At 43.7% G+C, this 26,647-nt stretch overlaps 2 protein-coding genes across 5 annotated transcripts in view; one reads left to right on the top strand and one right to left on the bottom strand.

Annotated features, from left to right (window-relative positions):
- The window catches only part of LOC126292197 (CLK4-associating serine/arginine rich protein), a 133,811-nt gene extending 124,500 nt beyond the window's left edge, over positions 1-9,311 (bottom strand). The window contains exons 1-3 of one of the 4 annotated variants that reach the window (XM_049986049.1): positions 8,929-9,311; positions 8,622-8,735; positions 2,200-2,297 (exon numbers count right to left, since the gene is read on the bottom strand). In XM_049986049.1, the coding sequence (XP_049842006.1) occupies positions 2,200-2,297; positions 8,622-8,735; positions 8,929-8,931 (215 nt within the window). In that variant the 5' untranslated portion in view covers positions 8,932-9,311. The remainder of the gene's footprint in view (positions 1-2,199; positions 2,298-8,621; positions 8,736-8,928) is intronic. The other 3 variants (XM_049986050.1, XM_049986051.1, XM_049986048.1) reach the window with 3 other exon arrangements.
- LOC126292199 (uncharacterized) overlaps positions 9,284-26,647 on the top strand; it is a 154,350-nt gene continuing 136,986 nt past the window's right edge. Inside the window, exon 1 of the mRNA XM_049986052.1 lies at positions 9,284-9,636. Within this exon, the coding sequence (XP_049842009.1) occupies positions 9,613-9,636 (24 nt within the window). The 5' untranslated portion in view covers positions 9,284-9,612. The remainder of the gene's footprint in view (positions 9,637-26,647) is intronic.

Below are 26,647 nucleotides of genomic sequence, written 5' to 3'. Positions count from 1 at the left end.
AGCAGTGAGTTGTGTAGCTAATGGTTCATTTCTGTAACTTTTTTTGGAGACAGCTATAAATTTATTTTAATAATTAATCACCAGTCAGAGAACACACTTCATCCTTTTGTCCTGTTTTCTTGTGCTTGATTTTCAATAACACTGTTAATGGCAGCACTATACTCAATTTGGTGTCAATTTGCTATCATTATGACAGGACTTTATGAAGATATGAGAGTAGCAACCCACTGTGTCCTACATAGCTCCATTGCAATGGCTTTTGTGTAGTAGTAAGAGCAGTTTGTGTACCGCAGATGAGATGGCAAATTAAGGAGGGAAATACTCAATTCTGCCAAAATTTCTTCAGCCAGTCATCCCTTTACCCAATACTGGAACAAGATCATCAGTCTCTATCAAAATCAATTCATCAGAAACTGAAGCCCTGATCATATTATGCGTTTTTGAAATTCATGGTGGTCAAACATCAATACTAAATCTAAAAAATATTGATCATTACAGTGTTTGTGAATAAAATAAAGGAAGATAGACAGTCATTGGGCTGGTGAAATTACTGTGATATCCTAGGTGAAGTCATGCTGCATGTGGTGTGCTTTTGTCTTTCTCTATTGTGTTCATCAGACACTGTAGGTGAGCCCAATCCAAGTATTCTGTGTTCAGATATGGTGTGTGAGGGAGGCACAGTGAATAAATGTTGTCAAAGATGACCAATATTACAAATACTAACAAAGAGATAGAGGGGCTGGCCAGTACTTACCTCAGCTCAGTACAGCCGATAGATACACAAAAAACAACCGAAAATTTACGTTCTTAGCTTTCGGAATAAATGTTCCTTCATCAGGGAGGAGAGAGGGGAAAGGAAGGGAAGAAGGGAAAGTGGATTTAGTTACTCACAACACAGGTTATGAAGCAACAGGGAAAGGAAAACAGGGAGAGTGGCAAGGATGGAGGCATGGTTGTCCAATGACCAATATTACCTCACCTAATAATACAGCTGACCATGCGGCATCCTTGACCGTACGGATCTCACTCAGTTGTACTCACTCAAGTACACTGTAATCTACAAGTACACTGCACTCCTTTGATTTGCCACTTCGCTTCATTCTTTTGTGTGAAGTAGGCAACCACCACATTTCCTTAGCAGTCTGGAATGGCTACGCATCAACGAGTGCTCACCTTCATTTATGCGAATGATGAAACTGTTGTCAGAATGAAGCCAAACAGTGTGAAAAGTGAGGGCTGGGAAATGAATCCCGTCTACACAGGTTTGTCAAAACACAGTAGCAGTGCTCTAGTATTAACCAAATTGCTCAGAGAATTAACATCGAAGACCCACAATGAAGTGCGGTATTCAAAGTTTAGAGACTGTTTTCTTCTTGCACAGTGATGCCAGAAATAAAGAGTAATTTTAGAAGCCACAAAAATCTAAGCAATAACCAAGTAGAAACATCTAAACAAGATCCTCAATGTTGGCAGCGCTGTTGTCAGGTTTCAACTGTGAAACACAAATGGCTGCAGGCAAAAACAGTAAACATTTACAGATCTCTGACAACACTGACGTTTTGCCACAGAAAGGTATACATGAGCACATCACGTGATTGGTCGAGACAGGCATGCAAAGCACTAGGCCAAGCCCATCGTAACCGCCAGGGACCGTCTCTCGTCGACACTATTATACGTAAAAAAAACCAAAATGACCGGATCGCCACTCAAACCTTGTCATCGGCATGGCAGGAACTGAGCAGTGTAAGTTATAGAAGTCTTAATTGTACAGTACTAAATAATCCAGTGTGGGATACAAACAATGGAGTGATTAAATGATTACTCTAGGAATACACAATCCCCTACATATCGTCACAAAGTGATCATGAGGATAAGATTAGAATAATTACTGCACGCACAGAGACATTCAAACGATCATTCTTCCTGCACTCCACATGTGAATGGAACAGGAAGAAATCCTAACAACTGGTACAATGAAACATACCCCGTGCCGTGCACTTCGTGACGGCTTCCACAGTGTAGGTGTAGAGTACAGGTTGGCCCTAATTGCTCATCATTTGCATATATTTACCACCATTTCTACACTTCGAAAAATTCACTGGCACTGCACTTATCACGAATCGCACGAAAAAAATGTGACGCAGTTCCAGAAGTCTGGATGAGGAAATTAGGTGCACACAACTAACTACAGCAGCTTACATGTTTGCCGGGCTGTCTCCTGCGATGGCAACTGCAGGATCCAAATGTATCTTGACTGGCCGTCCATGTAGCTGAAGGAACTGCGTAGGATCTGCTTTCTGAAATGTAACACGTACACACTATTCTTACTCGTTCACACAACAGACTGAGCAAAATAAGTAACTGAGTAAAATAAATTGAGTAAAATAACTAATTTAGTAAAATAAGTAACAGACTTCACTACACAAAGGTCTTAAACCATAAAGAGTAGAAAATGTCACTTGGGGTACAGAAAGAAGGAGTACCCCAAACCGAACATTTTGTACAGGAGGCTCACCAAACCTGAACCAAACTCCAGAAAATGTACAGTATACACACAAGCTGCATTAGAAGCTCACTCAGATGGACAAGGAGTAAACGTGTAGAATGTAAATAGCAATAGCAGCAAAGCAGTTATAGTAATAAACTTTACAATGAGTGCTGTGTTTACTGCCACCAGTTGGCCTCAGTTGCTCGAGAATGAAGGCATGTGTGTGTGAGAAATGTGAGTGAGGGTGTATGTGTGTGTTTGCCTCACTGGCCTAAAGGTATTATTTGTGACAGTCTTTTTGTTGTGCCTATCTGTGACCCTACATCTCCTCTATATGGTGAGTAGCAAATTTCCATTTCACAATATTGTTACATCCCATCCTGGACTTTCCACTGACCAAAAAGACAAGTTTGATCACATGTGAAGGTCCACCTCACCGTTTTCTCCAATTACAGTGGGATAACGCATCACAAGTTCCTGCCTACGGTCGAACAATCGATAAGGAATACTTCATTGAAGTTACACGCCGTTCACTCAAAGCGATCCAACGAAAATGATCGGAATTGTCGTCTTACCACAAACAAGAATAGCGGCAAAATTATACTCCTGCTCACATCTCGATGACTGTTCGTGAAAATAAATAAATAAATAAAGTAAAATAAAATATTATGTTGCCACAGCCACTCTATTTTATCGGACTCGGCCCCCTGTGACTTCTTTTCATTCATAATGCCAAAGAGAACCATGAAAGGATGTAGATTTGCTACCACTGACGAGACAGACACGTAATCACTGTAAGAACTGAACACCTTGGTGAAAACTGAGTCAAAGAATTGCTTCCAAGATTGTAAGAAACACTAGCACAAGTGTATTATATCTGAGAGGGATTATTAGAAGGGGACAAAGTAGTAGTTTGTTGTTTACAAATAAATAAAGATTCTTTAAGAAAAACAAAAATTCCAATTACTTTTTGGTCACACCTTGTATGTTAGTTCCACACAACACTTTCTCAATGACTGTTATGATGTGGGACATTTCAACTGAACAGAAGAATATAGACAAATTTTACAAAGTTACACGCTGGCCATTTACACATTTGTAGATAAATAATATTTTCTATTCAAGAATTTCTCTATCGTACAGAACAACTTGTTAGCAGAATAAAATTCAACAGCACTGTCCCAATTTACTTCTCAAACCTCTGCAAAGATGAGTGGTATAGACAATGATGTCAGTGGTGTCATGAAACAGCTGAAAAATCACTAAAATGAACAATGTCTCTGGACCAAATGGAATCCCTATCAGTCTGTACTCCAGATTTGCACCTGAGTTAGCACCCTTTTTTTTAACTAAACTCTACCACAGATTCCTCAAACAAAAAACCACACCCAGTAGTTGGAAGAAGTACGAGTCACATCCGTCTTCAAGAGGGGTAGCACAAGTCGACCACAAAACTACCGTCCTAAAAAATTAATCTGAGCTCCACTGTAACACGCTATTTAAAACAGAAGCAGCTACTGAAAGGAAGCAACTGAGGATTTTTCAACTTGACCACTTTCTTCATAAACTCTCCCAAGTGGACACGAACAGAACTGAATCGTGTGAAGATCACTCAACTGTCTTCGGTCAGGAGTTGGAAGACCCAGGAGTAACCTCCAGAAATGGCAACTACCTGTGGATGATGTCAACTGTGAATATACAGAAGAACACACAATGGAACATCTACTGTCCTATAACTATGCTCTGTATCTTGCACAGAAGAAGATGGTATACTCAAAACTCAAAGCGCAGTTGAAGCGGCAAGGTTCTGGGCAACAGCGGTGTCACTTAATAATTCTTCCTCTCTCTTGTTTTTATTGGTAATTGCCATATGTTATATTTGTTTCTGACTGAAATAAATTAATACGAATGACACACCAACCACATAAATACCAAAAACACATTCTCTAGGATGGACAACCTAAAATCCTAATGCAGTGTTACTCTTTCTTAAATATGTATGCTGACAGAACTTAACTTCTATGTAAGAACATTATGATTGGCACAATCGAATGCCTTTGATGATTTGCAGTAGATTTCAAATGCTGATAGGTTATCATTTAAAGACTTTATATGCATTCGGTGTAGGAGACCCTCTAAAATCTTAACTGATATTGACTAAGTATCCCACTGCTACACAGGTGGATAACAACCACTTATTATATTACCACCTCAAAAACTCGGAAATATGATCTAAGGAGTGAGACTGGCTGATAGTTAATGACATCTCTGGAACCTTATTTCTTATTGAGTGGCCTAGCAAAGGCACATTTTAAAATGTCTGACAAAAGACAGAATAAAAAACACAGTTACAAAAGGGACTCATTCCCCGAAATGTGTCGTGTAAAATATAAATCCTGAAATGAGTCATGTAAAATATACATAATAGAAAATCATGACTGGTAGAATGAAAGTTATCTATAAACAAACCAAAAGTACTTCAATTTATTATGTACTATACACTTGAATGGGAACGTAGCATATTATAAGAGTCAAGATAAGGTCTGATGGTCTAACAGTACAGCAAATGCATGGAAACTGAAAGATCAAGGGCCAGAACCCAGCCACACTACAGAATATTCCATCCTGCCTTTAACCTAGCCTTCACTTCCCAAGAACATCATATGGTTCAGATTTGATGTTAAGCTGTAGGTCCCTTTCCCCTATAGGATTACTGGGGTAGGTAAGAAATGCACATCACCAAAATGGCATCCCATTTACAGACCTGCACCTTCCAATTTACAAACGTGCACCAGGCCTTTGAGCCACATGGAATTATTAATTATAAATGTCAAAACACAACTTTTCAGTGTTTTACTGAAGATATCATTAGCTCCTTTAAAACTTTACTTCTGTCGGTCATGATGATTTTCCTCATACATCAGAGCGAAACTTGATGTACTTGTTCAATACACCACAATGCTTGTCTACTAAGATAATATATTAGGAATGACAAGGTTCCAAGCACAGAACCCTAAGGACACTAGGCTGTATTATACCTCCATCCCATAATTCACTGCAATTTCAGTTATGCCATTTGAGGAACCTGTAATTATCTTTTGCCTTCCACCTCCAAGTTATAAGTCCAAGCAGTTGCCTGCAAGTCTTGTATTTTCGTTCTATAATGATGGGCTTCCTATCAATATCTTCCTATCAAAAAATAAACAAACATCTTTTGGGATATCACACAAGACACCAAGCAGCTGGTTGCTATTTTTATAAGGCGAAATATTCAGTACTGCCAATAGTCACATATAAACGTGACACACAACCTAGCTTTGAAAATAATACTTCCTTCCTTAGGAATGAGAAAGGCGTAGTTTCACTTCCCAAAGGTAAGTACTAATCAGCAATTCTGTCTTATAACTTGTCAGTTTTCTCAAGTGAATATTCCCTTGTTTATCGGCATTACATCAGCGAAGGCCTTTCTGAAAGTCAAGCTGTCTACTGTAAATGATGTTAATCTCCAGCATTGTAAAGGAGTCCAAGAGAATATTTCGTCCTTTACAGAACAACTCCTAGTTGCAGGGAGATATAACATATGTTCCAATTCCATGCATATCTTTTTACAGCACATCAACAGTTTGCTGGAAATATTATACAGCCAGTTAAGGTTTTAATTTTCAATGAGTCTGCACTTAATGAGGATGAAGACAAATCTTTCATGCAAGTTGGTGGCTTTCCACTAGTGAAATAGGAAATGTGACAACTGGTGTAAACAACATGGTGATTGGTGGCAACGTTTTCAAATAAACTACGCTACCTATCAGTTTGTCGCTACAAGCAAACTTAGTGTCAGTGATGTTGGGAAACAGTTGAAATTGTTCAATGGGCCTTAGTAGATCGCTGTCAGATTCTACATCAAATTTGCAATCGAGTTAGCCCCTCTACTAATTATAATCTACTGCAGAAGCCTCGAACAAAAAACCGTGTCCAATTCTTGGAAGAAGGCACAGGTCACTTCCATCTATAAGAGGGTAGCTCAAAGGTAATGGCTTCCTCAAGTCAACCAGCATGGGTCTTGAACACACTGATCATGTGAAATCCAACTCACACTTTTCTCACATGACATACTGAAAGCTTTGGCTCCAGGAAACCACGTAGATGCAGTGTTTGATTTCCGAAAAACATTTGGCCCAGTACACACTGATGCTTATTGTCAAAAGTATGATCGCATGGGGTATTCAAAGAAATTTGTGACTGGATTGAGGTCTTTTTGGTGGGGAGGACACAGCATGTTATCTTGGATGGAGAGTTACTGTGAGATGTACAAGTAACTTCAGGTGTGTCCCAGGGAAGTGTATTAGGACCCTTGCTGTGCATGTTGTATATAATGACCTTGCAGACAATACTAATAGTAAAATCAGGCTTTTTGCAGATCATGCAGTTATCTGTAATGATGTACTATTTGAGAAAAGCTGCATACATATCAGTCATATCTCGATAAGATTTCAACATGGTGTAGAGATTGGCAACTTGCCCTAAATGTTCATAAATGTAAAATTTTACACACACACAAAACCACGCGGTATACAATGATTATAATATCAGTTAGTCATTGTTGGAATCAGACCACTCATACAAATATCTGGGTGTAACACTTTGTAGGGATATGAAATGGAACAATCTCACAGATCCAGTTGTGGGTAAAGACACTGGTAGGCTTCAGTCTAGTGGTAGAATACAGGGGAAGTACAATCTGCTTACAAAGGAGATTGCTTACAAATCACTCATGCAACACATCCCAGAATTTTGCTCAAGTGTGTGGCACTCGAACCAGTTAGAAGTAACAGGGGATATTGAACAGAGAATAGCAACATGAATGATCACAGTTTTGTTTAATCCATGGGAGAATGTCACAGATATGCTGAAGGAACTGAACTGGCAGTCTTCTGAAGAGAGCTGTAAATTATCCCATAAAAGTCTATCAATAAAGATTCAAGAAGCAGCTTTAAATTATTACTCTAGGGATATACTACAACACCCTATGTATTGCTCACACAGGGAATGTGAGGATAAGATTAGAGTAACTACTGCATGCACAGAGGCATTCAACAATTATTCTTCCCGCACTTCATTTTTGAATGGAACAGGAAGAAACCCTAAAAACTGGTACAATGGGACATGCTCTCTGCCATGCATCTCACGGTAGATTGTGGAGATGCACATCACAAACATGTGATGTGCATGTGATCAAAAGTATCTGCACATCCCCAAAAACATGTTTTTCATATTAGGTGCATTGTGCTGCCACCTACTGCCAGGTACTCCTTATCAGTGACCTCAGTAGTCATTAGACTTGTGAGAGAGCAGAATGGGGCACTCTGCGGAACTCATGGAGTTTAAACGTGGTCAGGTGTTTAGTTATCACTTGTGTCATGTTTCTGTACGCAAGATTTCCACACTCCTTAACACCCCTAGGCCAACTGTTTCCAATGTGATAGTAAAGTGGAAACGTGATGGGACACATTCAGCACAAAAGTGTACAGGCCCAAGTTGCACTGTTTGGAATTGTCAAAATGTACAAATAAGCGATGAGGGAAAGGTAAGACTGAAGGGAATGTCAGAAGACAAGAATATGACACCAGAGAGTTCGCCCTGATGCGGCCAGAGGTAGTTACCTGAATATTATGAAGTACTGAACAGTTATTTCATGGTGGTGGCGGAGGGTGGCGGGGGTTGCAGGATATATTACAGGCAATAGCATCATACTGACAGCATTGCAGACAAAAATAAAGCTCATAAATCTGTAAATCAAACAAAATGTGGAAATTGTGACAGAAGTATTCAGATGTACGACTTGTGGTACGAGGAGGATTAAGTTGGGACCAAATGTGGAGGTGATTGCCAGGATTAGCAGATACTGTGTCGGGGAGATTTTGTTTTTGTTTGTATCTAATGTTTAACATGTACACTATGCAGTGAATGTTTTCTTTATTCATGTCATTCACTCAAGATTATCTAATACCCTAAATTTATAAAGGAGATAAACAGAAATGGTAAAGTGTGCAAAGAGTTGCAATACGAGTTATAGTCTGCTAGTGGAATCTCTGCACAGAAAAACAGACTTCCAAACTACCGAGAAGTTACTCACAATCTTTTCGTAGAAATCTCTCCTTCGTTCTGCTCTTTTTTTGTAGTCGACAATCAAATCCCGTATCTTCCTCTCCTGTTTTCTTGCTTCATGCCACATAGTTAAATTTTTGAACTGCAACAAAATTCAAATGAGCACGTTTTAAACGCTGGGTTGAATTAATTTATAACTGAGATGCTCTTCACAGCAAAATAATTAGAACAAGTGACACAGCCGTAACAGAAATCTAAATGCAATATTCACTTAACCATAGGCCCTTCCAAAATCGCCATTACTTGACAACCAACAATTGTCTAATAACGCTTACCATTTAAATGATATTCACATTAACTCCTCAGTTACTCCAATAAAACTGCGACGAAATGTCGCCTCTATCTTTATATACAAAATACCTCAAAGGATAATCAAATATGCAGCTCAATTTCCACTGGTTTTACTACTTGATCGAGATGGCAGATCAGGAGGTTTTCCTAGTATTCATTTGGCATCTTTCTAGAAATGTCAGTATATAAAACATATACAGCGCAAGTTATTTACGTCTGGTGCGGAAGATTTCAAAAATGTCCACAAATCAGCATTAACATTGCTTGCCTACATTAAACACAATTCGCAAACCCAAGCACAACAAATGTCTCTAACCGGAAGTTAAAATAATGATATGTATCAATAGGCGGATGCTAGCAGAGATATGACACATATTAAAAAGTCAAATTCAATTTTAGTGAAAGAATCAATTTGAGACATTTGTGTAGCCAATGGGAAATTTTGTCATATTGCACTACGCGACGTGGGTCATTTTTCTAATCATACAATTCAATAATTGAAAAGTCGGTAATATGCCATCTCTGTTTATCATGAGGCGCGTCAACAGTTTGGCAGGAATTACGAACTGGGGAAGAAGCAGTATTGAGCAGGTTACAGTTTCTGGGCGACAAGCGGATGTGCTTTTGTACTTTTGAAACGGGTATATGTTTTCCACAATCAACCATAAATGGAGAGACTGCACGAATCCTTGGTATGTGGTTATTTCTCGTGACAGAAAATAAGCGGAGATTTCGAACACCGCTCTCTCGAGTTTAAGAGAGAAAAAAAATTATTTCTCGTTGTTTGACATTCCTAGTCGTTTTCCTCCATCAAATACATTATTTAGTTGGAATTCCGCCAACAGCTAGAACATTTAAAAGTAAACTTTATATACGTCATAGCGATGGAGCTGTAGAATAGCTTTTGAGTACTGTTGATCAACAATAAGTGTAATGTATCTCTTTTATAGTAACGTTGTCTGCCTGCATGACAGTCACCCTTGGCGAATATAAATATTGTGAAGTGCATGGCAGAGTGTCGTATTTTACCATTTTCACGTGTGAAGCACGGTAAGAATAACTGAATATCAGAATGGAAAAAGGATAACTCTCAATTTTCCAAGTTTTTTGGGAAAATGAAAAAAACTCTTTGAAGCCCAAGCTACACGTAATGAAAAATTCTCTGTTAAGCAGTTGTAGTACTAGTAGCAAGACGTAACGTCTCAAAATGTCATAATAGGAGTGTCATTAGTTAACGACTAATTAATGGTGAAACGTGCTGGACTATTATCTTTTTTCCACTCAGTGTTTAAACGCCTTTATAAATATTGATATGAAAGACTATTGGGGCAGAAAATAATCAGAAAACAAATAATGAAGACAGTGGGTATAATATTTACTGAAAGAACAAAAATTCTGAGAATCATCTCAAGATGCCTCATTCATCAGTGCCACTGTTCACTGTCTCAGAAGTAGGACACTGAACAATCTCGTCATAAAATGATCTATGTTTTTCAGGTACATTGTGTTTGACCATTTAGATGTCCTACTGCTTTGCACAGATGATAGCTACGTTTTGTCTTCGCGAGCACCACGTTGTATTCTTTCTTCAGCTTGAATGTCCTCTCAACTAGGCCATCATTGAACTCAAAAGCTTTCACATATCCTTTAAATTTATTACTGTACTCCAAATGTCTGTGTGTAGTAGTGTTGAACGAACCACCACTTCTTGATGTTCTTGACTGCCTTCATGAAGTAGCAGGGACACCAATCCTTGAAGTTCAGCACTTGGTTGGTTTTGAGACTTAACTACAAAAGGGAGTTAGTGTTCCTTTGCAGTTCGAATGAGTTCCTCATACTCTCCAGGCAAATAAATCCAATTGGGTCTTGGAATGACTGTCACTGGGCTAGAAAATTTCTGTGTCCTCAGACTGGATAGTAGTGGCTGATGATTGAGAATCTACCCATTCCTGGTAATTGTCAGTGTTTATGTATGTTTGTGATTCGGTCCAACACATGTATTGCTAAATGCAGGGTGTTACAAAAAGGTACGGCCAAACTTTCAGGAAACATTCCTCACACACAAAGAAAGAAAATATGTTATGTGGACATGTATCCAGAAACGCTTACTTTCCATGTTAGAGCTCATTTTATGACTTCTCTTCAAATCACATTAATCATGGAATGGAAACACACAGCAACAGAATGTACCAGTGTGACTTCAAACACTTTGTTACAGGAAATGTTCAAAATGTCCTCCGTTAGCGAGGATACGTGCACCTACCCTCCGTCGCATGGAATCCCTGATGCGCTGGTGCAGCCCTGCAGAAAGGCGTATTGTATCACAGCCGTCCACAATACGAGCACGAAGAGTCTCTACATTTGGTACCGGGGTTGCATAGACAGGAGCTTTCAAATGCCCCTATAAATGAAATTCAAGAGGGTTGAGGTCAGGAGATCGTAGAGGCCATGGAATTGATCTGCCGCTACCAATCCATCGGTCACCGAATCTGTTGTTGAGAAGCGTACGAACACTTCGATTGAAATGTGCAGGAGCTCTGTCGTGTATTAACCGTATGTCAACACAAGTACCGAAGTCAACGTTACCTTCCTTCAATTGGGCCAGCTGGTGGTGAATCGAGGAAGTACAGTACATACTGACAAAACTAAAATGACCTCTAACATGGAAATTAAGCGTTTCCAGACACGTGTCCACATAACATCTTTTCTTTATTTGTGTGTGAGGAATGTTTCCTGAAACTTTAGCCGTACCTTTTTGTAACACCCTGTATATGCAGTTCTTTCACTTTTGCAGGAATTCTGTTAATGAAGTCAAAGACATATCTCCATACCTCATTAGGGCCTCTCTTAGCTCTTCCTTCTGTATATGGTCATTCTCAAAAATCGGGCATATTTTTAAAAAAAATGTTTTTATTTTGAAAATAATTAAGTTTCATATATTTGATGTTAACACAGTCAAGTAAATCAGTACTCCAATAGTGGTCCCAAAAAAATATTGTATTATTTGAAAAGAACTAAAAAATTTATTCAGTGTAGTAACGGAGGTGAGTTTGGTAGTAATGGAGATGAGAACTGCCTAAATTACCTGAATACTGTGAAGTTAGAGATTAATAATAGCCAATGAAACATAAAGTGAATTATTTATTGTTTGTTTTACATTGCAATATGAACAGATCAAGATACAAATGGTGTATCAAGCTGAAATATTATAATTTTTCAAATCATCAAAGTAGTACTGTCCCCAGTTATTGATGTTTGGAGGATTTCATATTGTCACAATTTCACATCATCTATATGAGAGTCATCCTCATTTTTAGGAAATACAAACAGACGGCCCTAAAAGTCTCAAGCCCTATCCTGAAGGAAGGCTGTGAGCACAACAAACAACTTTGGAAACCAAAAAGACATTAGGCTATTGTGTAAAACATTAATATAAACCTGCTCAGCAAGCATATAAAAGCTGAAGATAAATTCTTCTCCGGTTGACAGCTGAGTCAATGCGTTGTTCTCCAGCAACGTTTCAGCAAGTTTCTTACTTGCCATCTTCAGGCGAAGATGGCAATATTCCGGGTTGGTTGGTTGGTTGGTTGTTTGGGAAAGGAGACCAGACAGCGAGGTCATCGGTCTCATCAGATTAAGGAAGGATGGGGAAGGAAGTAGGCCATGCCCTTTCAAAGGAACCATCCCGGCATTTGCCTGGAGCGATTTAGGGAAATCACAGAAAACCTAAATCAGGATGGCCGGATGCGGGATTGAACCGTCGTCGTCCCAAATGCGAGTCCAGTGTCTAATCACTACGCCACCTCGCTCGGTTACGTTCCGGGAATGGAAGTGTAGTGTGACTAGTGTTTTAGAAATTAGGAGGTATGTTCACCAATTTTAGCTAGGGTTGTTCTGTCAAGAGTATTTACATGGTTTGAATGCTTTCCTGTCATGTCAGTAGACGACTTATTACTCTCTAAAGCTTGTTTAAACATTGCCTTACTTTGAGACAGCATGCAAACTAACATGGACCTTATGACAAATTTCAAGCTGATTGAATTCTTTCTTTATGAAGTATTTGATGGTTGATATGTTGTGTTTGGAACTTTTTGTAGCTGGTCAGTGTCTAGCAACATCCTATCTTTCTATCAGTCCTGACAGATATGTGTGTTTTTCGTTTTCAGATGTACAGTAAAAATTGTCGATCACACTCTGTTTCTTGAAAGCATGAAACCAGCCATGTAGTTCCTACAATATAAACAATGTTGACCAAATAACCCTTGCTTGTGGCAAATTCTCAACCTCTTTGTTGGGCTAGTTTATCCATTTCCTGTAATGCTTATCTTTGTTCGCTTTCTTCTAGGCTCATTCACATCCTCATTTGACTCGGACATGTTTCACAGAACCCAAAAGAACACTCACTCACTGAGAAATAACTACTACCTACTGAACATAAACACATCCATGCAACATGCAGCTCCAACTTACATTGTTAAAGAACTTCTATCAACAAATCTAGCCGTCATCGTCAACTCGGTCTCCCACCATTTCTAAACTTCTAAAACAATTGTGCACCTTTGAGTGGAAACAGAATAAGATAGCCTACCTAGAATATTATATCTCTCCCATTCACACAAGTTTTCAGTCTCAATTATATCACTGAAGTTCCATTGGAATATTCCCCATTCTTCATTCTCTGGATAGCAGATACAGACGACTACAAAATGACACTCTTAGTGTAATCTTCCTTTTCTTGGAATATTAGGCCTTCCACTAACTCCTTCAATTGTTTAAATGACTCTGTGTGTGCTGTAATTAATCTAATCTTGCCATGAATCCCTATGGGAGCGATATGTAGGTGGTTTAGTATATTCTTAGAGGCATCATTGAAAGTTGTTTCTTTAAACTTTGAAAGTAGGCTTTTCAGGATAGTTTACGTCTATCTTCAAGAGTTTACCAGTTCAATTTCTTAAGCATCTCTGTTATACCTCTCACAGGTCAAAGAACCCTCTGACTATTTGTGCTGCCCTTTTCTTTATGTGTGCAATATGCACTGTTAGTCCTATCTGATATGGGTCCCACGCACTTGAGCAATATTCTAGTATGGGTCGCATGAGTGATTTGTAAGCAATTTCTTCTGTGGACTGACTGCATATCCCCAGTATTCTAAAAATAAACTGAAGTCTACCACTTCCTTTCCCCACAACTGAGTCTATGTCCTCATTCTATTTCATATCCCTACAAAGTGTTACACTTAGGTATTTGTATGAGTTAACTGTTCCAACTGTGACTCATCGATATTATAGGCACAGGATACTACATTCCAGCCCAAACTGCTGGAGCTGGTGATCATCTGTGCATGAGGTGTGCTTGCTGGTGTGTGCAAATGGTGTGTGGTGTGTGTTTCTCTTTTGCTGACGAGGGCTGTGATTGAAAGCTTTGTGTAAGTCTCTTTTAATTACGCTTCTCTGCAAATTAACATCTCTACTTTACAGTGCATATCAATCTATCTCTTCCTACGTTGCTTGAGGATACTACCTTCTTTCATTTTGTGAAGTAAGCAATTTTACATTTCTGGACATTATAAAGCAAGTTGCCAATCTTTGCAGCACTTTGAAATATTTGCAAGATCTGATTGAATATTTATGCAGCTTCTTTCAGAGAGTACTTTATTACAGATAACTGTGTCACTTACGAAAAGTCTAAGGTTACTATTAATATCATCCACAAGGTCATTAATATGCAACAAACACCAAGTATCCCAACATGCTACCTGGGGACGAACCCGAAGTTATTTCTACATCTGTCGATAACTCACCCTCCCAAAAAAATCAAGTTTTGCTTATGCATATGATCATTATTTAGATAATAAGCATGGATGTAGTACAGAGTTAAATAGTGTTCAGAAATTGGAAATACTGATTATGTTTGATTTCCTCGATCCAAAGCTTACAGTACGTCAAGTGTAAAAGGTGACGAATCCCGGCTAGAGATACCTCATTATGTTTGAGCTCAGAGTATGTTCTAAGATTCTTCAATAAATCGATGTCAAGGATATTGGATGGTAGTTTTGTGGAAGATTTCCACAGCCCTCTCTGTAAATGGGTGTGACCTGTGCTTTCTTCCAACCACTGGGCACGGTATTTATTTGAGGAAGTTACAAAAGATAACTCAGCTGCAAATTCAGTATAGAATCGGAGATGGATTCGTTTGGGTACTGGAACATTGTTCAGTTTTAATGATTTCAGCTCTTTCTCAACATCACTGACACTACTAATGTTTTCACTTGTCTTTTCAGTGACACTAGGTTTAAATTTAGGTAATCCTCTTGGGTTTTCCTTTGTAAAGGAACATTTGAAAATGGAGTTCACCATTTCAGCTTTTGCCTTGCTACCCTCAATTTCAGTTCTTGTCTCATTCACGAGTTACTGGACACTAACTTTGATGCCATTAACAGCCTTTACATACGATCAGAATTTCTTTGGGTTCTGTGAAAAATCGTTTGACAGATTCTGCTGCAGTAGTCATTGAAGCCTTCATACATTATTCTCGTGACTGCTAAGTGCATTTCATTCAGCATCTCTCTCTATAGCCATATGCTTTGTTTGATATCTGTTATGCAGTAGCCTCCGATTCCTTGAGATTTCTTTACAGTTACAGTATACCATGGAGGATGCCTCCCATAATGAACTGCACTGCTGGGTATACATCTATCCATGGTCAACTGTTCTTTATACTTGGGCAATGTTTCCACTGCATAGTCCTGACCTGAGCCAAAAGTTTCCTCATTGAGATATGATACTACTGCTTTTTTTATCTAATTTGTTGAACATATATAGCTTTCTCCTTGGTTTAGCTGTCCTCTGCACTTTGGTGTTTATTGTTGCGACAAATGCACCATGGTTGCTGATACCAGTTTTAATGTGGTCATCCTCAAATGAGGTCAGGTCTATTTGTTGCCATTAGATGTACTATATTTCAATCATGAGTGGGCTTCTGAAGTATCTGTACCAAGCCATTTTCAGAAATGGCATTTAGTAGTACTTCACAGTACGCCTTGTTGCTCCCACTGCTAACAAAACTGTAAATTTCTGAATTTATTGTTGGATTAGTAGTTCTCCTTTTTGTAGTTTAGAAAAAACAGAATTAAAAATTGTCATCGACAGATTAAGGTATAATGTTCAGAGGGCATAGTTATAGTATCATGGGGAACTTAGGTACAAGTTAACTGAAGTTTCCTCTTAAGTTTTGGTTACCTCAGGAAAAGAGTATGGTGGGTGATAGGAGGATGCAATTATCATTTTATGCCCACCCCAACACTGAGTCTTTCCCTAACAATCTTGTATGTAACTCCAGTTTCTTTCTGTGGATTTGAGTTTTTTGTCTGCTGCAACAAATACACCACATCTGTTTCACATTAGCCTGTCATTTTGATACACGCTCAAATTTACCCCAGAAATCTGTCTTCAGGTTTTAACCAGCTTTCTGGTGCTATTATCTGTATATTTCCCAGACTTTCAAGTTCATTTTACTGTATAGCGTTTCTGATAAGATTGTCGCCCTATGAACATTATACCTTAACCTGCCGACAGCAATTTTTAATTCTGTTCTTTTCTAAGCTACCAAAAGGAGTACTGCAAAGGTATTCATTGTGTTCTGTGTTACGTCACCCATCCTCTTTTCATGAATTAATTGTACATAAAATAGCCATCAAATAGTGATTATTGAAATTAAATATTGTGTATAGACTTCTTATTCTATAGCTTTTTCAAAGTGACATTACATTGCTTCCCCCTTCGGGTCCGGGCGTTAGAATAGGCCTGAGATATTCCTGCCTGTCATAAGAGGCATCTAAAAGGAGTCTCACACGTTTCGGCCTTTATGTAAAGGTCCCCTGTAGGATTTGATCTCCATTCTTCCAAAGAGCAAGCCAATTGGGGAAGAGCACCTAGCGTGGTGCACTGTGTCCATCATGCGCATCCTTCGTCGATGTGGACCTGCACTTCCGCCCATTCTCCAGCTATTGGGCACCCTTCTGGGTGCGTTTTCATCCATCCACTGTGCAATATTGTTTTCTGCACTGACATTGCTAATTGACTTCTTTGCACCTGATATCCAGCACGGTAGCCAGTCGTTTGTGGTGGGGCCGCCTTGTACCCTGTTGGTTGTAGCCCCCTGACAATACAGAAATCCCTCTGTTGATGCCTGCACCATTAACTCCCCACATATACCAAGGAGTAGGTGCCCATCCCCCTGGGGCATCGAGACTGCCAGCAGTGGCCATCCTGCCAGGAGGCGTTTGCTGTGGCTGGGTGGCACCCTTGGGGAGGGCTCCTGCTCGGTGTGGGTGCCATCAGGGCGGGTGAGACGCTATGAAGTGTAGTACGCCATCTCTTGCTGGTGGTCAAACACCAGCAGTCTCCAAGCAATCGAGATCTAACTTCAATGCTAAGAAATACAACTCCAAATCGTCCCCTCCCCCCCCCTCGCCACCGCCTGGCGACACCATGGGAGGACAGCATCCTCTGCGCAGTCACGGGCACTACTCGCCTGTGCCATGCTTGGGGGGGGGGGGGGGGGGGGGGTTCTGCTTCAATCAAGCACCATAAGAGCTTAAATATGGTGCAGGATATCATATTTCACACGGACCTTCTTTTGCAGCCCTAATTTAGAGTGGCAAGGTGTCCATTTCGTCTGGCGTGTCCATTGGGGCCCGAGGGATAATTGGGTTGCCTCTGGTGCCTTCATCTTGGCCTTCGAGGGTGACACATTACCCGAGAAGGTAAAGCTGATGGTCTACCACTGTGATGTAGAGCCACATACCCTTCCCCCAAAGCGGTACTTTAAGTGCTGGAAATTCGGCCATACGTCTTCCTTCTGTACTTCCAGTGTCACCTGGCGGGGTTGTGGACATCTTTCACATCCCGATACTCCCTGTGACCCACCTCCAATCTCTGTCAACTGCAGAGAGCACCATGTGCCTTGCTCGCCAGACTGCAGAATTCTCCAGAAAGAAAGAAAATTAATGGAATACGAGACCCTGGAACAACTGACCTACACTGATGGTAAGAGAAAATGTGAGAGGCTACATTGTGTGCATATGACGTCAACCTATGCCGCCACTACGACGAAGATTCTACAATCTTCCATTCCCTCCTGTACCCTCACCCCAACCCTGAAGATCCAGGGATTAGAATAGGCCCAAGGTATAGTCCTGCTTGTTGTAAGAGGCGACTAAAAGAAGTCTCTCACATTTCGGCCTCTATGTGATGGCCCCCTGTTAAGTTTGACCACCATCTTTCTAAATTTTCCCAAAGAGCAAACCAGTTGAGGAAAGACGCCTGACACGGGGCATTGTGTCCATTGTGGATTGAGATCTTAAGCCCACTTTCTAGTTGTTGCATTGCAGCCCTGCTCATTCTCCATTTCTTGGGCAAGAAGACCTTCCTGAGTGCATTTTCCACCATACATTATGAAGTGTCGCTTTCTGCGCCGGCAATGACCATGGACTTCTTAGCGTCTCATATCCTGCACGGCGAGGCCACCATGTACCCTGTTGGTTGTAGCCTCCTGGCAACACAGGGATTGCTGTGCTGATGCCTGCGTCGTTAACTCCCCACTTATGCCAAGGAGTAGATGCTCATCTCCTTGGGGCATCAGGACTCCCGGCAATAGCCATCCTGCCAGGTGGCCCTAGCTGAGGCTGGGTGGTGCCCGTGGGGAGGGTACCTGGTCGAATTGGGTGGCATCAGGGCAAATGACACGCCATAAAGCGTAGTACATCATCTCTTGTTGCTGGTTCACCACCAGCAGTCTCTAAGTGGACAAAGTCTAACTTCAATGTTAAGAAATATGACCCCAAATTGTTCCTCTCCCTGGCAACACCCTAGGATGAACACAAAGCTAAGTATGGCAGTGAAGCTTATTCGCTGTGGTACCTTGTATTTACGAGAGTTGATGTCCATGTCCATGAAGCCTCAGTTTTTTGTACAGCATTTGGAGGACAAGTTTGGGGAGGTGGTGGGCTTGTCCAAAATGCGCTCTGGGTCAGTCTTGATAAACACAGCATCCTCCGCCCAGTCATGGGCATTACTCGCTTCTGATGAATTTGGGGATGTTTCTGTTACCATCATGCCCCATAAGAGCTTAAATATGGTCCAGGGTATTATATTCCACAGGGACCTCTTTTTGCAGTCTAATGACGAGCTGCGCGTCAATTAAGAGCGGGGAGGTGAATGTCTAGCACATCCATCAGGGTCTGACGGACAATCAGGTTGCCACTGGTGTCTTCATCTTGGCCTTCAAGGGTGGCACATTGCCCGAGAAGGTCATGGTGCAAGCCATATATGCTTTAAGTGCTGGGAGTCCGACCATATGTCTTCCCACTGTACTTCCAATGTCACATGTCGAAATTGTGGACATCCACCACATCCCAATACTCCATGTGCCCCGCTTCCCATCTGTGTCAGATGCAGAGAGCACCATTCACCTTGCTCGCCAGACTGCAGGATTTTACAGAAAGAGAGGAAAATCATGGCATATAAGACACTCAACTGACTGACCTACACTGAGGCTAAGAGGACATTTGAGCACCTATATCCTGTGGCTGTGACCTCCTCTTACGCAGCTGCTACAAGAACAGTTGTTGCCCCATCAGTTCCTCACATTCCTGTCACCTCTAAGAACTAGAAGACTATACCTGTCCCCTTGTCGGTGGGGGGGGGGGGGGGGGGGGCGACACTTCTCTCCCTGTTGCTCTCGCAAGCAACACCCCCGCCAACCATCGGGGATCAGTTTCCACTTCTGAGGCAGAGGAGCATAAGTCTTCTTCGGCTCCTCCTGCTAGGAAGGGGTCCCTTGGGTCACTCCCTTCCCAGATTTCTGCTAGTGGGAAAGACAACACACCCGAAATCCAGCACGGTAGCCAGCCCGTTGTGGTGGGGTCGTCATGTACCCTCTAGGTTGTAGCCCCCTGACAACACAGGGATCGTACTGCCGATACCTGAGCTGCACTCTCCCCACGTAAGCCAAGGAGTAGATGCCCGTGTACCTGGGGCGACTCCCGGCAATGGTCATCCTTCCAGGTGGCCCTTGCTGAGGCTGGGTGGTGCCAGTGGGGAGAGCCCCTGGTCAGAGTGGATGGTATTGGGGCAGACATTTCGCAGATGAAACGTCAACATGCATCAGGTCGCTCTGCGGCTGCGTCTTCTAAGAGGAAAGGTTCTGACTCTGGTTCTGGTACTTCTGCCTTTCCCCCCTTGGCCACTCCCTGGGAGGAAGGACAGGCCCACCGGCTTGGGGCGAAATACTTCCCCCGCTATTTAGTCTGTTCTCAGACCAATGGGGGGACATTCGCCACCTCCGAGCCCATGTTCTTTGTACAGCATATCGAGGATATCTTTGGAGAAATCGAGGCTCTTATTAAAATGCGTTCGGGGTCCATTCTCATAAAACAACCCCCTCTGCTACACAGTCGGCGGCACTCCAGGCATGCAACTGACTAAGGGACATCCCAGTGTCCATTGTCCCACATCTAGCACTCAGTAGGACCCAGGGGATTATTTTCCATCGGGACCTCCTGCTGCAATCTGATGAGGAGCTCAGGTCCAACCTGGAGCACCGTGGCGTGCATTTCGTCTGGCGAGTCCAGGGCGGCCCCAAAGATCGTCACGTCAACCCTGGGCCCTTTATCCTCGCCTTTGAGGGGGATGTTCTCCCGGAGAAGGTAAAGGTGATGTGCTGCCGGTGCGACATGCGACCTTACGTCCCGCCTCCTATTCGATGCTTTCGATGTTTGCTCTTCGGGCACATGTCGTCACAGTGTGAAGCTGATCCCCTTTGTAGCGATTGTGGACATCCTCTTCGTGAGGGACATACATTCACCACACTACCTCGGTGCGTCAATTGTCCTGGCCACCACTCGCCTAGATCTTTCGACTGCCCCGTATATCAGAAGGAGAAGAAGATACAAGAATTGAAAACCTTGGCTGTCTGTCTTATTCTGAGGCCATGAAGAAATATGACCGCCTCCATCCCGTGATGTCATCGTGTGCTTCGGTCGTGTCCACTCCTTCCACAATATCCTCACCCCTATCCTGTCTCCCCCTCCACCTCCTAACCCCATCCGGGGTCTATGCCTCCGCCTCCCAAATCCCTCCCTTCCAAATATTCCTCCCTCGCGGCGCCTGCCCCCTCTGCCCCAGGGGCCACCATTCCTCCTCCTCCTCCTCCGCCACCGCCTGAGAGGCGATCCTCTTCTCAGGCGCCCATCGGGGAAACATTACGGACCCCAGTTTCCGAGGTCTGGCATTCAAAAAAGGACCCTGAGTGTGAGGACTTTCTTCAGGTCCAGCCCCCACAGCCCACCATCCCTGTGACTCATCGGTATTTTGTATGATGCTCCATCTGACAGTTGCTCCTTCCGGCCGTCCTCACTTTCGCCAGGATGCTCTGCTGCCAGGCACTCAGCTGGCCTGTCGTCGGCGGACGATACTGCCCCTCCTGTGCAACCCAGGAGTGTGGCCACAGCTGGCGGTGACTCAATGGAACAGGATCCGCCTCCCAACGGTTGTAGTGATGTTCCCTCGAAACCTGGCCCTCCGCAGCTGTCGAGGTGACCATCTCTTCACCAGTTTCGTTCCCCCTTTCTCTGATTCATGATGGCTCTGTTACATTGGAACATAAGAAGTATTCGATCTAATTGGGAGGAATTGCAACTGTTCATCCGCCTGCACTGTCCGCTCGTCATCAGTCTCCAGGAAACGAAGTTACGCCCAACTGACGCTATTGTTTTTACCCACTATACCTCTGAGCGATCTGATCTAACACCTGTGGACGGAATTCCAGCTCATGGTGGGGTCATGTTGTTTGTTCGGGACGATGTCTATTGCCATCCCATCTCATTGACCACCTCACTCCAAGCAATAGCTGTCTGTATTATTCTTCCTGCCTTTACTTTTTCTGTTTGTACTGTCTACACTCCGTCATCCGCAGTTAGTAGGGCTGACATGATGCGCCTGATTTCTCAGCTTCCTCCGCCGTTTTTATTGTTTGGCGACTTCAATGCCTATCATCCCCTTTGGGGTTCTCCTGCATCCTGTCAGAGAGGCTCCCTCGTGCTGGATGTTTTCAACCATGTCAATCTTGTCTGCCTCAGTACCGGTGCCCCGACTTTCCTCTCAGACTCTATTCATACCACCTCCCAATTGGAGCTCTCGATGTGTTCTACCACTCTTGCCTGTCGGTTCGAGTGGTATGTCCTTTCCGACACCTATTCGAGCGACCATTTCCCCTGTTTCTAGTTTCATTTCCCCTGTGTCGTTTGTCTCTTGCACCACACCACATCCCCACGTCCGTCAACCTGAAACATACCAAAAGCTGACCGGGGACTTTACTCTTCCCAGGTGATCTTTCCGGACCAAGATTTTCTCAGCTGTGACAGTCAGGTCGAATGCCTCATGGCTGTTATCATCAATGCTGCCGAACGTTCCATTCCTCGTACTACCTCTTCTTCACGTCGTGTTTCAGTCCCCTGGTGGAATGAGGCTTGCAGAGACGTTATCCGTGCTCGACAACATGCTTTACACACCTTTCGCCGACGTCCTATGCTGGTGAATTGTATTAATTACAAACGACTCTGAGCGCAACGTCGTCGAGTCCTCAAAGACAGCAAAAAAGCTTGTTGGGCCTCTTTCACAAGCTCCTTTAACAGTTTTACTCCCTCTTCTGTCGTCTGGGGTGGCCTGCGCCAGCTGTCGGGCATTGAGGCCCACTCCTCGATACCTGACCTGACTTCAGGTAATGAGGTACTTGTGGACCCTTCGGCCGCTTTTTTATGGAGGTTTCAAGCTCCGCCCATTAGCACCCTGCTTTCCTAATCTGGAAGATTATAATGCCCCCTTTACCATGCGGGAACTCGAACTTGCCCTTGCACTGTCCCGGTCCTCTGCTCCGGGGCCAGATGCCATTCATGTTCAGATACTGACACACCTCTCCGGCAGGCAAATGCTTTCTTCTTCGTACCTATCATCGCGTCTGGACCGAAGGTCAGGTCCCCATGCGTTGGTGTGAGGCCGTCGTTGTTCCATACCCAAACCCGGGAAGGATAGACACCTTCCTTTTAGCTACCGCCCCATTTCTCTTACAAGCTGTGTCTGCAAGGTGATGGAGCGCATGGTTAACACTTGGTCGGTTTGGTTTCTTGAATCTCGATGGGTACTTACCAATGTTCAATGCTGCTTTTGTCGATGCCGCTCTGCTGTTGACCACCTTGTGACCTTGTCGACGTTCATCATGAACAACTTTTTGCGAAAGTGCCAAACGGTACCTGTGTTCTTCGATTTAGAGAAGGCTTACGATACCTGTTGAAGAGGAGGCATCCTCCGCACTATGCACAGGTGGGACCTACGTGGTCGCCTGCCCCTTTTTATTGATTCATTTTTAACAGATTGAATGTTTAGGGTATGTGTGGATTCCGTATTGTCCGACGTCTTCCTCCAGGAGAACGAAGTACCTTAGGGCCCCGTTTTGAGCGTAGCCCTTTTTGCCATTGCGATCAATCCAATTATCTATTGCATTCCACCTAACGTCTCAGGCTCTCTTTTCATCGATGACTTCGCGATCTACTGCAGTGCCCATAGAACATGCCTCGTGGAGCACTGCCTTCAGCGTTGTCTTGACAGCTTATACTCATGGAGTGTGACTAATGGCTTCCGGTTCTCTGAAGAGAAGATGGTTTGCATCAACTTTTGGCGATATAAACCATTCCTTCTACCATCCTTAGATCTCGGTCCCATTGTTCTCCCATTCATGGAGACAATGAAGTTTTTAGGGCTCACACTGGACAGGAAACTGTGGTGGTCTCCGCATGTCTCTTATTTGGCTGCCCGTTGTACACGTTCCCTTAATGTCCTTCGTGTTCTTAGTGGTTCATCTTGTCGAGCGGATCGCACTGTCCTGCTTCGCTTATATCGGTCCGTAGTCCGATCAGAGCTGATTATGGGAGCCTAGTCTGCTCGACCATCCCTCTTACGCCGTCTCAACTCCATCCATCATCGGGGGTTACGTCTTGCGATGGGAGCATTCTGTACTAGTCCTGTCAAGAGTCTTTATGGTGAAGCTGCTGAATTACCATTGACCTACTGGCGCGACGTACTGCTTTGTTGGTATGCCTGTCGGCTGTTGTCAATGCCCGACCACCCCTCTTATCAGTCCTCCTTCAATGATTCTCTCGACCTTCAGTTTGGGTTGTATGTGTCTGCCCTGCTGCCCCCTGGAGTCCGCTTTCATCGCCTGCTTTGACAATTGGATTTTGCCCTCCGTACCGCCTTCAGAGAGGGTGGGAGCCCGACACCACCTTGGCTCTAGGCTCTGTTTCACATTCATCTTGACCTCAGCTCGCTCCCGAAGGAGGGTACTCCGGATGCAGTGTATTGCTCACAGTTTGTTGAACTTTGTGCGCGACTCGCCAGTAACACCTTTATTTACACTGATGGCTCCAAAACTGACGATCATGTCAGCTATGCCTTTGTCGTCGGGGACGTCACTTTTAAATACCGGCTCCTCGACCAGTGTTCCAGCTTTACGGCTGATCTTTTTGTTCTCTATCAGGCCGCCGCCACCGCCATTCTCCGTATGTACTCTGCTCTGATTCACTCAGTGCTCTTCAGGGCCTTGGAGCATATCCGGTCCATCCCTTGGTGCAATGGATCCAGCAATCCCTCCATTCTTTTGCTGATGATGGCTCTCCTGTTAGCTTTATGTGGGTTCCAGGCCATGTAGGAGTGCCGGGGAATGAGGCTGCTGATGCTGCGGCCAAGGCTGCAGTCCTCCTGCCTCGGCCAGCCTCCCTTTGTGTCCTATCGTCTGACATTAGTGGGGTTGTTTATAAGATGTTTGTGTCATTATGGTGGGATACTTGGTCGTCACTTGAAGAAAATAAGCTCCGGGCCATAAAACTGTTCCCAACAGCTTGGACAACCTCCTCCCGTCCATCTCGGCGAGTGGAGGTCATTTTTGGCCAGGTTGTGGATTGGGCATTGCCGGTTTAGCCACCGCTACCTGCTATCCGGTGACGCCGCCCTGCAGTGTCCTTGTGGTCATGCATTGACAGTGTGCCATGTTTTATTGTCATGTCCCCGTTTTAATCAATCTCGTGTTGTCCTGTCTCTGCCATCTACCTTACAGGAAATTTTAGCTGATGACGCTCGAGCAGCTGCTCCTGTTCTTCATTTTATTACTTTGACGGACTTGTCCAAAGACATCTCTTTTAATTATTTTATCTGTGTCTTTGTAAGAACTTCCTTCCCCCTGTGGGTTCGGGGGTTAGAATAGGCCCGCGGTATTCCTGCCTGTCGTAAGAGGCGACTAAAAGGAGTCTCAAACTTTTCGACCTTATAAGATGGTCCCCTGTTGGGTTTGACATCCATCTCTCAAAATTTTCCGAAGAGCGAGCCGATTCGGGAAGGGCGCCTTACTTGGTGCATTGTGTCCATCTTGCGATCAGACCTTTCGACAGCTTATACACCGTTGAACTACAGTCCTGTCCGCTCTCCGTCTCTTGGGCATGACTTTTTCTGCGTGCAGATAACACCTTGCACTGTGCAGTGCCTCTTCCTGCACCGATGGCGACCATGGACCACATGTTACCTAACATCCAGCACGGTAGCCAGTCCGTTGTGGTGGGGCCGCCATGTACCCTGTTGGTTGTAGCCCCCTGACAACACAGGGATCGCTCTACTGATGCCTGCGCCGTTAACTCCCCACGTATGCCAAGGAGTAGATGCCTATCCTCCTGGGGTATCGGGACTCCCGGCAACGGCCGTCCTGCCAGGTGGCTCTTGCCGTGGCTGGGTGGCGCCCGTGGGGAGGGCCCTTGGTCGGAGTAGGTGACATAAGGGCGGATGACCTGCAATGAAGCGTGGTACATCGTCTCTCGCTGGTGGCCAGCCGCCAGCAGTCTCTAAGTGTTCTCGGGCTTAGTTTAACGCTCAGAAGTACGATCCGAAAACGTTCCCCTCCCTGGCCACACCGTGGAAGGAACGTAAGTCTCAGGATGGCAGTAGCAGTTATTCGTCCCGCTTCTTAGTTTGTACGAGGGTTGATGGGGAGTCTTTTCTCTCCACAAAGCCTCAGTTCTTCGTCGAGCATTTAGAGGACAAGTTTGGGGAGGTGGAGGGCTTGTCAAAAATGCGCTCTGGGTCAGTCCTGATACAAACGGCATCCTCTACCCAGTCACGACGGTTACTCGCTTGTGACAAGTTGGGGGATGTTGCCGTTACGATCACACCCCATAAGAGTTTAAATATGGTCCAGGGAGTTATTTACCATAGGGATCTTCTTTTGCAGTCTGATGAAGAGCTGCGCGCCAATTTAGAGCACCGAGGTGTACATTTCGTCCGGCGCGTTCATTGGGGTCCGAAGGAAAATCAGATTGCTACCGGTGCCTTCATCTTGGCCTTCGAAGGGGATACATTACCGGAAAAAGTCAAGGTGATGGTCTACCGATGTGACGTTAAGCCCTATATCCCTCCCCCGATGCAGTGCTTTAAGTGCTGGAAGTTCGGCCATATGTCTTCTCGCTGCACTTCCAGCCTCACATGTCGAGATTGCGGACGCCCATCACATCCCAATACTCCATGTGCCCCGCCTCCCATCTGTGTCAACTGCGGGGAGCACCATTCACCTTGCTCGCCAGACTGCCGAATTTTCCAGAAAGAGCGT

Source organism: Schistocerca gregaria, chromosome 9 (assembly GCF_023897955.1).
Source record: "Schistocerca gregaria isolate iqSchGreg1 chromosome 9, iqSchGreg1.2, whole genome shotgun sequence".
NCBI classification, from domain to species: domain Eukaryota; kingdom Metazoa; phylum Arthropoda; class Insecta; order Orthoptera; family Acrididae; genus Schistocerca; species Schistocerca gregaria.
This window is presented reverse-complemented; position numbering and strand designations above follow the sequence as displayed.